Below are 17,332 nucleotides of genomic sequence, written 5' to 3' on the forward strand. Positions count from 1 at the left end.
TGAAGCCTCACCTCCCACGGCCCCTGGGCAGCCTGGTGCTTCAGCTGGATCTGCCAGTCCTCTGTGTTTGGTTCTGCACAGTGGTGCATGGTTAAAATGACGGGCCGGGTTAGCAGGGCTCCTGGTGGACCGCAGCTCACCACCGGTGTCAGCAGAGTTTGGCTGTCTTCTACAGGTGGCCTGACAAGGGGACAGAAAGATGGACATGTTAAGTGAGTTGAAAAAGTCAAAAAGGAACATTCAGGTACATGAAAATAAAAAAATCCTTCTCTTCAAATAAAGGACTGTGCAAGGAAAGAATGGGTGGGTTTGTTTAGTCTGTTTTTTTTTTTTTCCCCACAAATCCCAAAATGTTTTGGTTTTTTCCCCACTATCATTCATTTGTCAAAATTCAGGTTTAGGTGGCTGCTGCATTTGGCAGTTGTTTAGCAGCATACAAAAATGAACAGTGGCTCTTATAAGCACCACGTGTGAGAATTATTTACTGTCTGGACAGAGAAAATTGAGGAACAGAGAAAGAGAACGAACTAATGAGCATGTCTAAAACCTCGTAAGTGGTATACAGCACATCTGAGACGTGCAGTTTGAGTTCAGAGTCATCATAAAACCCACTGATACTCCATTTTACTTAAAAAGCATTCAGATCTACGAGAATGGCTATTGCAAATGTGCCCATGGGGAGCAGGTGTCACTGGCAGCGGGGGAGAAAGGGCAAAGGGATGGTAAGAAACAGTGCAGAGGGCAAAACACACTCGCAAAGCCTGAGATTCCTACTGGTAATCCAGAGCTGTTGAGTTAAAAATATGGGTATTGTCCAGTGCGCTTGCTGCCAGTCACTAGGAATGGGTGTTATGGGAAATCATATAAATGTTTAGGATACATATACATTGTAGTTTGTAAATGACAGAGTGTGTGTGTGCACGTCTGTATGTGTAAACTATCCCAGACCAACTGCTGAGGAGCTTAAAAACAGAGGAAGCATGAGTGACTTTAACTATCCCGACATCTGGTGTATGACAAATACAGCTGAATGTGCCTCATCAACTGCCTTCCTAAATAATACAGAGGACAAATTCATGATCCAGAAACCAGCAAGTGGGAGATTAAAAGTGTTCAATGTGATCTGCACTTAAACTCCAGATCTGTCCATGGGACCTCCCATCCTCTGCTCTGGCTAAGGGTTCAATCCTTTGTTGCATTCACAAATGCTTGTATTTACATCTGTATTGGTTTTAGGGAAATTAGTTGAGACAACATTAAATACTGTTTATTTCTGCAAGTCTTTGCCTTTACCAAAAGAAAGAGCAAAAACAGTAGCTGTAATCTTAGATAACATTTCCAAGGAGGAGGTCAAATCGGGACAGAAGCTGTTTCGATATCCAATTTATTGCACCTATTCTGGAAAAGATAGGCCCAGAGGCATATCCTAATTTTGTCCACCTTAATTCTCCCTGAATATTCCATTAATCTCACAGAAAATGAAAGACAAACTTTTGAGAAATCCTTTTTCAAAGTGGGACAAAGCACTTTTGAAAAGTATCTCTTGTTGCTACAAATGTTGAGGGAGGTTTTTATAACATTTGAGAAAAAAAAAGGTTCGTCATGGAAAAATTTAAATCTATGCAAATCAGTAAATCCAGATGATATGCATCTGTGGAAATTAACTGATGAGTTTACTAAATGACTTAACAATTGTTTCTGAAAAGCCGTGGACTGGAAATAAACAGCTGTGATATAGCTGCCTTTCAAAAAAGATGTAAAGTATAACAATCTGGACAGCTATCATGTATTATGCCGGTTATTTTAGCCTAACAAACAGTACACAAAAGAAATTAAACACTAGCAGATAGAGTACTTAGTCCAGCTCCTCTGGCATGCGGTAGGGATCTCTGGATTCACATTGTGAAGATCAGGGATCACTCTCTTGCAAGACTGAACTGAATAAATAATTGGGCAGTTTTTAACTAAAATATTGCTTATTCTTCAGACTCATTTACTTCAGGTTTTTTTCATAAGAAACAACAAGAAGCTTAAAAAACACTCACAGTGTGGTGGTTTTTAATGGTCATCTACCTTGTGCATTAACGGATATTTGAACACTCTCCTACAGTTTAACTCAAGAAATTTCAAAAAACATAATGTCCTATGAGAAAGATCTTTCAAAATTACAATATTTGTCTGGAAAGCTACAAATATGACAAGCTATAGATTTTATCATCTGGTTAACCTAACTTCATCTAAAAGACTACTGACCCATGAAGAAGCAAGGAAAAAAAATACAAGTTATCATAGTTTTTTGGACTGAATTAGAAAACCAGCAGTCAAAAAGAATACAGGAGGGAATATATCATGATTGCCATAAAATAATTCATGCAGTGCCTTTTAGGTGAAAAATGAGTTAAAATCATCAAGAATCTGAGCACTGATGCATACAGTTAAAAAAAGCCAAAAGGTCATTAAAATAATATGGTACTGATAAATCATACAGCCTAAAGTTGTCTCAAAGTAAAATGAAGTTTAGTCACTGCTCCATGACAAAATTTTGTTAGCTGTTAAATTTTAGGACTCTGATGGAGGGCATGATTCTGTGCCGCAACATTTTATGTCCGATTAACACAAGTATAAAAAAGGATGCAGAACATGAAATTGGGAGGCACTCCAGGCTGCACAGTCAGCAAGTGAGATGGGAAGCAGATATAACTATACAAAGGACATGCAAAAAATAGCAAGGCTTAGTATTTTTTCCCCAAGTTGGCAAACAGCACCTTTGCTACCAGACTTACGAGATTTATTGCCAAGTGGATGAGATATGCACGCTCCTGACCTGACTGTTTATGACACAGGACACTCTGATGAGTGAAGAGCAGAAAAACAGGCCAGTTGCAGGGGTGCTTGACTTTGCAGTCCCAAATTGCCAACCAGACATGCACCTGAGTCTGGCACCCCAAAGTTACTGAATGCTGTCGGTCCCAGTGACTTTCCACCATCCACCTTGTGCAGATAAAGCTTTAAAAACTGGGATATAATGAGTTGAAGAGAAGTTCTTGAGTGGTGTGAAACAGGGCTCAGTGTCACTGTATAGGTGAAATCCCAGCTCTATTGAAGTCCATACTAAACCCCTCTCTGACCACTGTGAGGCCAGGATTTTTACTCACATTGTAGAAGACAATGCAAATAGCAACACAATCATTAAATTTACAAACAGTTAATAAGGAATTATTGCAAGTAACAATGAGAACCAGAAAATAATGCAAAAAATTCAGAGAGGGTAAAAATATGGGTAGGAAAAAAAGTTCTATTAATTGTATAGCAGTTCACACTGCTGGAGCAAAACAAGTTCCAAATATAGTTATTTAGTAGCAAAGAAAGCAATAAAAGTGAAAAAGATCTCAGGTGAGCTCACTCACTGGAGACCCAGCTAGCTTCAACTTGTGATACAGTGGCAAAAAGCAAATCTGATTTATGGGGCTGTATGGGACAAAGCATGTCAGAGCACGCTGAGGTGATATTCCCCTCCCTATCCAGTTCTAAAGTGACTGCAGCTATCAGGGTGTTTAGGGACCACAGCGTAATCTCGGAAATAAACACCTGAAACCCAGAGGAATGAGGCTAAACCATGCAATGGCAAGTACAGCAGAGAGGTACCTTATGACAACTGACAGGAAAAAGGAACAAAAATCTCTTGACATATCTTTTCTTATTTCTCACTGCTTCCAATTTCCATTTTAAAACAAAAGGATTATGCCTTACTATAGCTAATGAGAACAGAAACAGATGCAGTAGACAAGATATATTATACAAGAGGTATTAATCTTTCTGCTTCAAGGCATAAACCCAACACTCATTGATGGAATTAGTAAACAACAAATTCCCCTGAAGACAAGTTATTGTGTAGTCATTCATTACAAGCAATTTTCTTCCTTCTCCTGGAGCAGGTGATGCAGCACCAGCAAAGCCAGGATCTTGGCCTACACAAGTGCCTGTTGTGATTGAGTATTGTGGTTTCTGTGTTACAGATCGGAGGAGATACAGCACAAACACAGGCACAGAACAGCACACAGAGCAAGGGAGTTATCTCCTCTAGAGCAAAAAGATCTGTGAGCAGACATCTTCAAAACTATGGGTCAGAACCTACTTTTAGGCTGTTATCCAAAAAAGAACCCCAAATCCCCAAAAACCCATCCACATGTGCTTCACTTTAGGCTTGCAGCAGTCTTGGGACAACTTATTAGATGAGACAGGGCATTCAGCTGTATGACTCCAAAGTCACTTGATGCAGGCAAAAGAGATGGTTTTGTTTTGCAAAGATCTGACTGAGACTAAAATTGAATGCCCTGTTTAGCATTGCTTTTGAAAGGCACTAACAGTAACTGAAAGGTCTCCAGATATTTTTAGATGTTGACCCATCCCACACCCCTTATCAGGAACAATCAACTTTTATTTAAAAGCAAACTTTTATTCATTATATCTGGTCCCTTCACAATGAAATTTGCGTTTTTAATGGGATTACTCATTCGAAACTGTCTCCCTGTAATAAGACAGACCATATTAATTAAGGTAGCTGTCACACAGCAGGTGTGAGCACAACTAGGGAAATCTCTGCTCCTCAGTGGGCCTACATTGTGTTCCCTGGCACTGTGAGTAGATGTTACAGGCAATCACAGCAGCTCAGGAAGCACAGGACAGAGCAGGGAGAGAGGAATGGCTAGCTCATAGCAACAGATGGCAACCCTTCTACACAGCTTAGCCAAGAGTCAGAGGGAAGACATTTTATTTCTCCTTTCATTGCTGGGGCTTTATTTTTAATACGTGTTCTTTCTTAAATTTCAAACTTAACATTCTTGACTGACCCTGGTTCTTCTGCCAGTCTATCTTTAGAAGAAAAATGATCTGAAAAGTTTTCCTTCCCTCTTCCTCATGCTCTGGTCTTTTTTATTTTGAATTTTTCAACTATGGTGACTGGCACTTCATGAAATTGTCTACTGGAGTTGCAAAGTAATTTTGTTTATGCAACTGAGATGCAGAAGGAAGGTGGAAAAATGAGATGCGGAAGACTTCAATTTCTTTTATTTCACATCACTAAGTTTTGAGTTTACTGGTGAAAAAGGCAACATTGCTCCTTGGATCAAAATTCATTGATCAGCCGCGTGACTTTAATATAAAGTCTACACATACACTACGAAGCCACTGATCCAAATCCTGACAAGGCTCACCCCATCCTTCTCTCTTTTAAGGTAGCTAATTTGGAAGTTGCACAATTTATATGTGTCTTCCATCAAGATTTTCAGGAAATCTGCTGGCTCTGTTCTTCAGGGTTGTCACATTTTGTGGGCACAGCAACATCCACTCTCATTTGCATACTCTCCTGGGTGATGGATTACACAGGAGTGTCCTTCACTGTGCCATATTTAGTGCAGTTCTTGCTTCTAATTTGAGTATGCAAGAGTAGCTCCACGTAAAGCTGTGCAAGCTCGGCAGGGGTTCACGCAGGAACACAGGAACTGCCATACAAGATCAAACCAGTGGTCCATCAAGACCCAGACCTTGTCTAGCACTGACCAGTGCCAGATGTTTCCGAAGGAAGCACACAGCTCCACTAATTTAGCTCACAGCTAAATTTGTTTTTTAACCCGAGGCAGTCAAGAAAATCCAGAAGGATGGGGGTTTATACTCATGCTATTTAATCCTTAGTTGTGTAAGACCTAGGCTCTCACAGATGCTCATGGGAACAGGCTCTTGCCAGGTACTGGTCACAGCAATGTGTTTATTTTACAGGTGAAACCACAGCTCAAGAAGGGACCCCTTCTCGCAAATCTCAAAGTCCATGATACTTCCCCAGACTAAGGAAGAGAGCATCTGATCACCACTGAAAAAGCCAATGAGCTTCAAGACAGAAACCTGTCTGATAGCAGCTGTGAAATAGTCTCCTAGGCATGTCATTTTTTCAGTTATATATATACACACATGTATACATATACATGTACAAACACACAGACATATATATACACAGATATCCTTTCCTCCACTGTAGCCGCTTCATAAAGCACATGGACCTTTTCATGAGGTCAACACACCAGCCAGGGATCAGAGGCTGGTAGCTGCTTGCCATCCATCCTGCCCCAAATGACTGCCAGAGTGAGGATGAGTTTGCAGTGCAGGAGCAGGAAAAACAGCCTGCTGGAGTATTAGTCTAGGAAAAGAGAAAACCCACTGTGCCACAAGCATGCTAACACACTTAGAGAAAACAACTGCCTCCAAGTGGTGTTTATTGAAAGCCATCAGAACCCCAATTCATCACAGAAGGATAATGCTTTTAGGGTGACCCTCCTGCTCTCACATGTTTTGATGGATATGAAATGGAATAAATTGTGTCTCAGAAAGCTCTCCTAGCCAATCTGCAAGGCAACATAAAGAGTGATATTACTGGGTTATGAAGTCTCTCAAATGTCTCTACTACAGGTTTCAGAGACTAACCGGGCAAATGTATTAGGAAAACAAAGGAAGGAAAAGAAAAGGGGAATTTGCAGGACTCTGAGGGATAACAGATTTCCTGTTTCAGCTTGACTGTTCAGAACTTGTTTCATATTCCTACAAAGTGTGAGCTAAATCTTAAGTTGCTGGAGATACCTCAGCTGTGAGGGTACGCCTCTCTTTTGCTGCACTGGTTCTATTTAGGGTAGTGCTATGGTGACCACATTCTCACCTCAGTGGTGGTTGTATATCAAGAAAAAGAGTCTGCCTTCATTTCTGATTATAACACCCATTTTATAGTTTCCTATATGTCCCCTTCCAAACTACATCAACACATGACAGAACTTTTCAACCCATACACATTTACACAGTGCTCACAAAAATAAATATAGGGTCTCATGGGGTTTATTGAACACACTCCAGTTACCGCTTGGCCACAAAAGCAAATGTCTGCAGACAGACCTTACTGTGGACTATCACTCTCTGCTGGAGTGCTGTAAGACTGCAGCAGCAGATTTAAAAAATAATTACGCCGCACACTAACTTGTGGTACCCATATGACTCCAATTATATGAAGCAACATCTGTGGCCCATGCAGTCAGAAAAAGAGGCTTTGACTGAGCTGCAGCTCTGCTACAGCAAGTGAAGTGTCTGGTAACACAGTCCTGCAGCAGGACACCATTACAGCTGGGTGCTGGGTGCCACCGACCCCGTTCTGCACCTGGGGACCTGGGGAAAAAAGGCACGTAACAGGGGAGAATGTTACAGTCATGCAGTGTTTTAAGCCCTTTTCAGTGAATATTCAGTTCCAAGTGATCTAGACAACACTCAACAAGCTCCATTTTAAATGTCCTAGAAGTGGTTGGTTTCCATGAGCATGAAGAGCCTGGCAAGCTGGAGTGGGGCTGAAAAACTGCCATAATCAAATGTGTGCCCAGAAAGCAATTACCACCATGACAGGATGAGCTCTGCTGCCCCATGGCCAAGGCAGCCCGTTCTCTGCTCTCCTCTCCTAGAGAAAGAAATAACTTCTCAAAGTCTTCATTGCAAGTGAAGATTCATACCTTTCCCTTCACTTCTGCAAGTGTACTTCAGCATACTTGCTCAGTCTGGCAGACGACACAGCTCCAACCATGCTTTTCCCAATACAGGTTAACTTATCCTTCTACCCCCCGTGAGACCTGCTGAGTAACAGCTATCACAAAACATGCAGAGGAGACTTTATGACCCTTGAAGAACATAAATCAGACTAGCATGTGATATTGGTTGTCCACAGCTGCATGAATAAGGAGAGAGGGTTTCCCTCTATGACTGGCTGGAAAGAAAATAATTGCACATATAGCTCCTCCTAGGAATGAAATAAAAATTTTTTGGAAGAATTGGATTTTTTAAAAAGAGAGATTTGGAGGCAAGTTGAATAACAGGGGATGCACTCTGATTTTGATTTTTTTTCCTTCTGCAGGGAAGTCCTTTTTCAGTGCTGTTTGCAATTGTCTTTAAAACATAGCCAAAAGTAATAGGTATACAATCAATACTAGATATGAACAGAGGGACTTTTTCTGTAGCTGCAATTAGCTACTTTCAAAGAGTAGGCCATGAATAATGTATGCAAAAGAGTATGTGTGTGGGTTACTTATTTTTTCTTTAAGCAGATTATTTTAGCATGGGTGAAAGACTACCAAGCTGAAGAATAGTGTTCAATATCACGCAGTGTATAAACAGCTGTGGCTTAGCACATAGTAAAAGCCATTAAGGGGCTGAGCCAAAAAATGTATCTAGCTATGAGGAGGGGAAAGAGGCAAAGTACCGTGTAATGATTGCTTAGATTCACATTTGCCATTCAGCCTTTGTGCACGAGTCCATTCTGCAGACAAAGATCTCGCCTTTCTCTTCATTAGGTTTTCCTAAACTGCTTCAAACAGCATCTTGGCCTTTTCAGAATCTCTTTTTTTATGCCAAAGGTGCCAGATCACTCAGTAGACATTAAGATCTAGAATATGAACTGGCCACATATGCAGATAATAGGTGAGAACAACAGGAGTTGCCTCAACATTGGCTCTGGGTGGCCCTTGGCATAGAGTGCCTGGGGCTAAGCAGGACAACTACATGCTTCCTTCCACCTTGGAGCAAGGAGGGGTGGAGGACATCAAAAGCTTTGGCTTCATCCTCTTCACTGCATGAACTAGCCAAGACCCTGAAGGGTGAAATAAAAATTCACCTTCACTATAACAGGAGAGGAGATTCTCCAAGCCAGGTGCTAAGGCACCTCAGCTTGTCCCCCAGCTGAGCCCTTCTGTCACCTTGCTCCTCCTCTCCCTTGACATCTACAGCACGGGTCGTTATAAAAAGGTTACCTCATACCTTCTCTCCTGCACCAAACTCATGCTGGCACATTTTCCTTGCTTCTGGCTATGATTCAGTATCCCCCTAGCCTGAGGGCTTGCTGCAGAGTGCAACTCTTGGTTAGAAAAGCAAAAGTCTGAGCTGGTTTTGTGGCAAAGTTTATCTTCAGCTTTGCTCGCATTACTCTAAGTCAGCAAATAGCTTCAACGCAGTAGGCTTTGTCTAAGCATATTACTACAGGTCTTTAAGTTACTACATTTGTCCCCTCTGTTAATGCACAAGCCAATAAAGGCAGTCTTTTACCTCATGTTCTCCTTCCTGTGAACTGTCACATACATTTCATAGACTCTCCCTTGTGGAACGGCCCCCGCTGGGATCAGCAAGCTTACTCCTGCAGAACAGAAGAGACACAAAAGATAAAATGAAGGAAAGAGAGGCAAGTGGGCCTGTGAAGAAGAGTGACAAGAGAGGCAGAAGATGAAGACTGCAATGCCACATTTTCACTCAACCTAACCAGCAGACTCTACATGACCTCAGCAACTCGGGAGAAAAAGTATTTACTATAACCCGGGCATCTCCGGCAGTCAGCTGGCCTGTTCGTATTCCTTCTGTGTGTCGGCACTGAAATGCAGGAGTGGAGAAGAGGGTTTTCTTCCCTTTTATTTTATTTAAAGAGCAGACAGATGGTTACACTGCTGCTTACCTTGTAAAATGATGGAAAAACGAACAACTCTGACTAAAATATCCAACAGCTGTAATGGGACATGTCTCCCTAGGCAATTCTTACTTAATTAAAATCAGGAAAGAAAGGCAGTGGAGCACTGTCCCAGGAAGCAACAAGAACTAGTTGTTTCCTGAAAGATGGCTTCTGTGACTGGCATCCTGTCTTTTAATGCACTCAGCTTCTAATTAGACTACCAGGGAGGCAAAATTGGGCTTCTTGATATTTTGAATGTGCCTAGTCCTGTAAAGTGGCTCAAAATTCGAGTATCCAACCTTGAAAAAAATGCAGGCAAATATGCTCAATGTCCTTTTCAGTGGTGATTAGCTGCACACTTGGTTACAAAACATTGTTCTTACAGCACTGCCATTTCAGAAATGTCCTGTCATTACACGACAAACACAGCACACAAACCAGCTATTGCACTCTGCTGGGACACGTCTCAGCCAGCTGCCTTTGCAGATGTGGATTAACTGGAAATCAGTGGCTAGGATTTTAATACAGTTATTAATACATAGCTGAAAACAAACCTAGAGGCAGATTATTTACATATATGCATATGCACAAGACAGGCCTTGTAGAAACCTTGCAAGGCCCTGTCTCTTTTCTTTAGCATACTTGCTTTGGTCACACTGGGTACCTCCCATGTGTTGATGTGCAGGGGCTCAGTCCCATACCTGGCTTTGAAGGCGAGGGATTAGCTAGGAAAGCATTTTCCATGAACGCCTTCTGACACTTGTGTCTTTACAGGCCTCACCTGCACATGTTCTCAGCTGTAACAGGTCAGGCATAGTGTAAATGAAGGGCTTTGATTTAGGAGAATATACATACATCTAGAAGCAGCACGGAGGCATACACAGTCATGGTAGACAGATTGGTATATTTTACAAAACTTATTTTAATCATTTTGAAGAGATTACGCAATAAATAACTTTTTTTTTCCTTTACAAATTGTTATATGTGAATTAAATGTGACTAATAGACTTTGCTGACAACGTGCACCACCATGGCATAAGAAACTTGAGTATTAATATCTACCTTCAGCTGCTACTTAGAGAATCGTGAAAGCCAGGATTGTATAGCATGAATTTTCAACATTGCTCAGCAGTCAGCACCACATTTATTTAAGTAGTTCAGCTTTCACTTAAACTTAATAGCTATTTTTGCCCCCTGTTCCACAGTAGCTAATAAAGGAGGGCTACTGCTCACCAACCACTTTTGGCTGCTTCCTGGGCAGTGTGGGGCTGCATCCGGGAAGGACCAAATCACCTAGGTCCCAGGCCACTTAGGCATTTTGCTTTCTTCATAACATCAACAAACGAGAAAAGATCCAGCAAAGGAGTGGGAGACAAGGGTAGGCACTATCTCCTTGGGCAGGGCATTGTGCTGTAAAATGGCCAAGAGCTAACCACATAATGTAAAGGAGGAAGACAAATATGCTGTGAAACCTTGAGCTATCATGTCAGGTTATTGTGAGCTCGTCTCACATGTACTGTGGTCCTAGCTGGATGCAGAGCTCCAGAGAAACTGGGCAGGGGGACTCCTGACCACTGTATAGCCTGCATATTCCCCACATACAGTGTTTTATGTATTTGACTAGACCTCAGTTTAGGTGTTAATGTTGCTCTTCATTAGCATGCCAAACCCATGGGAAACATCTAGGTGCTGCACTTCCTTTGAATGTCAACACTTCGTTTAGGAACCAAACAGCACTATGGCTCACCTAAAAAATCTGTCTGTGAGACCTGAGCAATCCCAAGGCTGCCCAGGAGCTCCCTGGATGCTCTGAAACTGTCTCCCTGTGCCTGGGTGGCTTGAAGGGGGCCTGGCAGCCTGGCCTTGTACTGTACGAGAAAGGCTGAGTAGCACTTTGCAATTACATCAAAAGGCATTCACTGCTCAGTCCGCCTCTTTCCTAATTGTAAAACAAGTCAACAATATGTATAACAAGGAGAAAAGTACAGAAAAGACACTCTTGGGCCTTATTTTCCTTGGGTATGTAATGTGTGTAGGAAAAAAGCCTTCCAAAAATTAGTATTCTGCTGTCCTACTTCAATACCACACAGTCTGCTATGAATTGGAAGTGGAACAACCGATTTGTTTTTTAATTAATTTGTCCTTTTTATGTGTGATGACAAGATTGAGGTTTTCTGGCTTGCAGTCCCTTTTCTAGAGCTGCATGAAAGGAAAAGGTCAAGGATGCTGAATCTCATTTCACACAGGGAACTGCTGAAACCTCGCATGTCTCAGAGAGTGGCTAAGAGCCCTGCAATATTCTTCTAAAAAGGTGGCCAGGACTTTGTGAAAAGAATACCTGAAGTACCTTGGTAGATCTGAATGTGGGGAAAAATACATCTGTTTGTTCTGAACAAAGAAAAGGCAGAGTCCCAGGAGTGACCCTGCTTTTTCCTGCATAAAAGCAAGCTAACTCCACTTGAAAATACAAACAACTGAGCCTTTAAGCCACATGTCTAGCACTTACCTGAATTGGGAATTACTAGGTGACCTCCTAAAGAGTTGAAGGTCCCAAATGCAGTGCAGGATGGGTCTGTTTGCCGAGCAAGGCTCTGGTTTTTCATGTTCAAGTTCTCATTCTCCAGCAGAGACTGTGTAATCTGTGGGGACAGCTTGGAGGAGAAGTCAGAGAGGTCATCCTGGGGAGTGACTGCACCAGAGGTGTTATAAACCTTGATTTTCAGGTTGGGCAGCGGGTCCAGGATTGGAGAATTGGTCATTGGGATTTTATCAGAGACATCATGCAAGGCGTAAACAGGACCCCTGTACATGGCTGCAGCAGAAGTGAGGTCTGGTGGTACCGCCAGGAGGTCTGCATTGGAGATGAGAAGGAAGAACCACATTACTTCTCTGTTCTGATGACTTTCTTTCGGGTAACAATTCGGGTTTGCATTCTGCATTTTGCATTTCATACCAAAGGTTAAGATACACAAAGTCCTTGCAGACTGACCTTGGTCTCCTTTTCCATGCATCTCTCCAGCAAACTCCCAGGGCTTGTGTTGTCCCAGCTGCTATGGAATTTAATTGTCACACAAAATTACAGCACGTTTCTGGTCTAAGGATTTTTCACTGGGATTATTTTTCGAGGCTGCACTCAGATTTCCAGTATGACATGCTTAGCTTCAGGGCAAGAGGTTTTCCATACTGAGCAGATCTAGTTTTATTAACTAGTACCTGCCTCCCTAAATGCGAAGTGGGAATCATTAACCAATTTATCTAACTGGCCTAACAACAGCATTCCTGAAATAAAAGACAAAACAAACCTACAAAGTCATTGTGTCCACGACTCCCTGCAATGGGGGATTAGTACCTGCATCACACTTTTTGCAGATTTGTTTTAAAAGTATCCCCAGCAAAGAAAATGACACTTCTGCTAACCTTCCACATGACAACTCTCTTGTCATCTTAACTCTTACTTTGATTTATTCTTTTTGCACACATATCGGGAAAAAGGAGGAACTCTACAGCCTAAATATGGGTCTTGGAAAAGCCAGAACTAACTTCAGAGTGTTTTTTTTCTGGCCAATGAAGTGTGGAAATAATCAAGTTGTTATGCACCAGTGTCAAAAATACTCATTATTAAGTGATGTTCTACCGCAAGTTCTTCTTCTACATTGTCTACTGAAAGCACAGTACTTCTTAAACTACTATTTATGCCTGTGAAAGACAGGGCACAGTAAAAAAGGCTATTAGTGAAACAAAGGGGAGGAAGATGTGGTAGAATTACTGTACTGTAATATCACTCCTGTGATTAGTCCTGCCTCCATTGTTTCTGTCAGAGTTTTGCCTTTGATTTAAATTTGAGCTGGATCTGTATTTCCATAAATGTCTCTGTGTTTCACTCTCGCATTCATGCCCTCTCTTCATAAGTTAAATTCCTCTGCTTTATGCTCTTGAGCACATCTGAAAAACGCCAACGTGGGTTTTGAGCACTTGACCACCAGAAACAAATGGATATAATCTTTCTCCTTTTTATGAAGTGCCAACAAGCATCCAGCGAATATCATTCATGCAGCCCAAGGGACCATAACCTTATAACATCTCCCTGAATTGGTCAACATGGAGTGAAATGAGAACTAACCTTGCCTTGCAGCCTTGATGTTAACAGGCTGAAATCCCCCATTTAGCGCCGAGGAGTCGATAATATCTGACTCAAAGTCACGGTGGTTCTTGCGATAGACAAACAGGGCCACAACCACGGAAATAGCCAGGCACACGATCACCGCTATGACAATCCCGACGTAGAGAGCAACATCATCTGAGTCAGGAGCAGCTAGAAGGAGAGAGGCCAGGAACCTTGAAGAAATGTGCTCCCCACAGGGATGTTCAAGAAAACATTCTTATTATTCTCGTTTCCTGCAGATATTTACTACCTTTTTTATAGGTTAATTTAAAATCCATTTCCAAAGCTATATAACAGGTCTATGCCCTTTTGATGGAAAATGATCTTTGATTTCTCTCTAACTTCTAACTCTTTCCTATCTGCTTACTCATCTATCTAGTACCCAGGCTCTGAAGTACTAAGCACAACACATGTTGCAGGCTCAGTCTCATGAAGCAAATTCACCCTATGAAATAAAATAGTATGTCTTAGTGACATAGTGTCATAATATTGGTATTTAGTGGTTCATCTGGTAACAAAAAAAATGTTGTGGGTTTTTAAACTTCAGAAGCCTTAATTTTTAATTAAAAAAAAGTAAAAAGCCCCCAAAAGTGCATTTCTATGGAATACCTGGAATATCAGGGTGTATCTTTGAGTTTCCTTTTTCTTAACTATAATGTGTCAAGCCATTTTTCCATTTAAGAAAAATAAACTAGTGAAGCAGAGAATCAAACATTGAATTCTCGTCACTGGCATTAACACGTATGTATTTGGATAAAAGCCGAAGCAAGCACAAGAAATAATGTGGTAATTTACCAAAAGGAACCCAGATTTATTAGAGCTGTCTTGTGAGAAAATGGCTATGATATTTCTACTAGCTGCTTATACCGTATCTTAGCACTAATTCCAGGCTAATCTTTAGCATCATTATCCACTAGACATTTCTTTTCCAAAAGGTCTGAATATATGATCAAAATTTGATGTGTTTCTATACAGTGAAGAATCCCAGTTTCAGAGATGGCGTAATGAAAAAGGAAAGTGCAAAAACAAATCAGACTTTTTTAGTACCCCATTTTTGTTAGTTTGAAACATGTGAAATCACTTTTATTTCATTTTTTTTCTCTCAGCCTTCTAGCCATTTAAGTCAGGCTGCCCTCCAGCCATAGAGGTGAGAGTTGGCAGATGCTGAAAGGGACTGATCAATCTCTGTAAGCTCCTAGTTACCAGACCTTCAATGTACCAGCCTCGAAACACCACTTTTTCCCCAGCAGCTCAGGAAGCAGATCTCTGAGTTCCAGCTGAAAGAAAAGTTATGCCTCGATCACATTTCTTCCATTTTCTAAGGAAATTTTAATGAGAAGAGGGTTCATTCTCTCCAGTTTCTGTCTCTGAGGCAACATCTTCTCCCATTTTCCTTGTGCATAAGGGTCGTTATCATTCTGTGTCAGCCCACTGACAGCGAAACACTGCAACTGCTGTCAAGCAAGCAGCATGCCACTTACTCTGCCGAACAGGCTCCTCTTTGCCTAGTCACACAGAGCTGGCATAACAGTAAAGCTTGACCCCAGGAACAGCATCGAATTAGCATCCAGGAATGTAAAATCAAACATTAAACTTACAAGAAAATCCATATTCATTCTGGGTTCTCTGTTCAGTTGAAATAGGATAAATGAAACCTTAAAAAGAAAGAAATTAAACAAAAATGGGAACAAAATCAAATTAATGAGGAGAACAAAAAAGGAAAGCATGAAAAATGGTTTAATTAAAATAAAGAAGGAAAAGAAACTGATGGCACTTTAAAACTCTGATACAGCACAGAATTATGATTTTGCATCCCCTGTCTCCTCCAGAGTCTTACTAAGAATTAATAAGCAGGCAGATTGAATTTCTAAGCCAAAATCGGTCTCGAGTCACTAACTTTGGAGTGCTTAAAGTCTTTCTTTTATTGAGCATAAACTCTAATGGATCTAATTTATTTCAGACATCAAGGGTCATTAGCATATGGAAAGTCTTTTTTCCCTATCCCTGCCATATGCTTTAATTCCCAGGACATGTTCGGTGAGGCTCTAAACAGTTTTTTTATTTAATTATAGTAGCTTGCTGTTGATCTAATAGAGCTAAAGGAGACCTGTCGTCACTGGTCAGAGGTTAAATACCCATTCGCTGAGCAGAGTCCATGCACAAAGCCCTCTCTCTGTATTTCCCTGGAATTATTTTATCCTGTCTTTAATACATGTTCAATAGGAATTCCTCAGAGAGCAAAGAATTTGTCAGCAAATGAGAAACTGAGTGGCTTCTCTTTGAAATTATTACAAAATCAATAAGGCCCCTAGGGTCATAACATTATTTATTTGAAATCTTTGCAAGCATCGTGTATCGACAAAATCATAACACAATTTACAGCTGTGTTTTGGAATGGATAAATAAGAGAGATTGTTTCTTTTGTCTTTTCTTTCTGCGGCTTCTGCAGCACAGCATGCTGGAGCTGCTTAGTTCGCACACAAGTCCTATGAACTCGCTAAGCACCTCCCAGCTGCTTTCCATCCATATGGAAAACAAGTGAAATGCTCCAAGTCCCATCCTGCTGGAAAGGTAAATGACATAGCCAAAGTAAGTGGGGAAGACGCTGTGAGGGACAGGATTAGAGTTGGTGTAAGACAAGAAGGCACCCCTCCTCCACCACCTTCCCTCCAGTGCTTTTGAAGGGAATTTCACCCCCTCTCCTTGGATTACACTGTGAGGAGCTCGCTCAGCCAGGGACTCCCTGCAGGTGAAACAAAACTGGAAAATGCACTCCTGGCGTGTGGCTAATGCATACGACCACAATACAGGCAGACCAGAGTAATAATCCCCAGCTCCCAGAAATGTTGAGTTTGGGTGCGTGGCATCTGTTGTGCTTTACATAACTCTTCCTGCTTGGCTGCACTGCTTGCTAATGAAGATATAGTCTATCCCAATCACAGGTATAGACATAACTCCCCCCGAAGCTTCCAGACATTAACTATCATATAAATGCTACCTTAATTGAAATATCAGATATGCTGGGCTTGTGTGGCGAGGTTTTGGTAGCAGGGGTGCTACAGGGGTGGTTTCTGTGAGAAGCTGCCAGAAGCTTCCCCTGTGTGTGACAGAGCCAATGCCAGCCGGCTCCAAGGCAGACCCACTGCTGGCCAAGGCCGAGCACATCAACGACAGTGGTAACACCTCTGTGGTAACATATTTAAGAAGGTAAAAAACCAACTGCACAACAGCAATAGCAGCCAGAGAGAGGTGTGAGAATATGTGAGAGGAACAACTCTGCAGACACCAAGGGCAGTGAAGAAGGAGGGGGAGGAGATGCTCCAGGCACTGGAGCAGAGATTCCCGTTCAGCCCGTGGTGCAGACCATGGTGAGGCAGCCTGTGCCCCTGCAGCCCATGGAGGTCCACAGTGGAGCAGATCTCCACCTGTAGACCATGGAGGACCCCACACCGGAGCAGGTGGATGTGCCCGAAGGAGGCTGAGACCCTGTGGAGAGCCCACACTGGAGCAGACTCCTGGCAGGACCTGTGGTCCCATGAAGAGAGGAGCCCATGCTGGAGCAGGTTTGCTGGCAGGATTTGTGACCCCATGGGGGACCAATGCTGGAGCCATCTGGTCCTGATGGACTGCACCCCGTGGAAGGGACCCACACTGGAGCA

General features: G+C 42.0%; 1 protein-coding gene across 2 annotated transcripts in view; it reads right to left on the bottom strand.

Annotated features, from left to right (window-relative positions):
• UNC5C (unc-5 netrin receptor C) overlaps nucleotides 1-17,332 on the bottom strand; it is a 266,275-nt gene that overhangs the window by 21,823 nt on the left and 227,120 nt on the right. Inside the window, exons 8-12 of one of the 2 annotated variants that reach the window (XM_074866781.1) lie at nucleotides 15,272-15,328; nucleotides 13,632-13,823; nucleotides 12,018-12,362; nucleotides 9,118-9,205; nucleotides 12-180 (exon numbers count right to left, since the gene is read on the bottom strand). In XM_074866781.1, the coding sequence (XP_074722882.1) occupies nucleotides 12-180; nucleotides 9,118-9,205; nucleotides 12,018-12,362; nucleotides 13,632-13,823; nucleotides 15,272-15,328 (851 nt within the window). The remainder of the gene's footprint in view (nucleotides 1-11; nucleotides 181-9,117; nucleotides 9,206-12,017; nucleotides 12,363-13,631; nucleotides 13,824-15,271; nucleotides 15,329-17,332) is intronic. The other variant, XM_074866782.1, reaches the window with a different exon arrangement.

The sequence above is a fragment of the Strix uralensis genome, chromosome 4, assembly GCF_047716275.1.
Source record: "Strix uralensis isolate ZFMK-TIS-50842 chromosome 4, bStrUra1, whole genome shotgun sequence".
NCBI lineage: Eukaryota > Metazoa > Chordata > Aves > Strigiformes > Strigidae > Strix > Strix uralensis.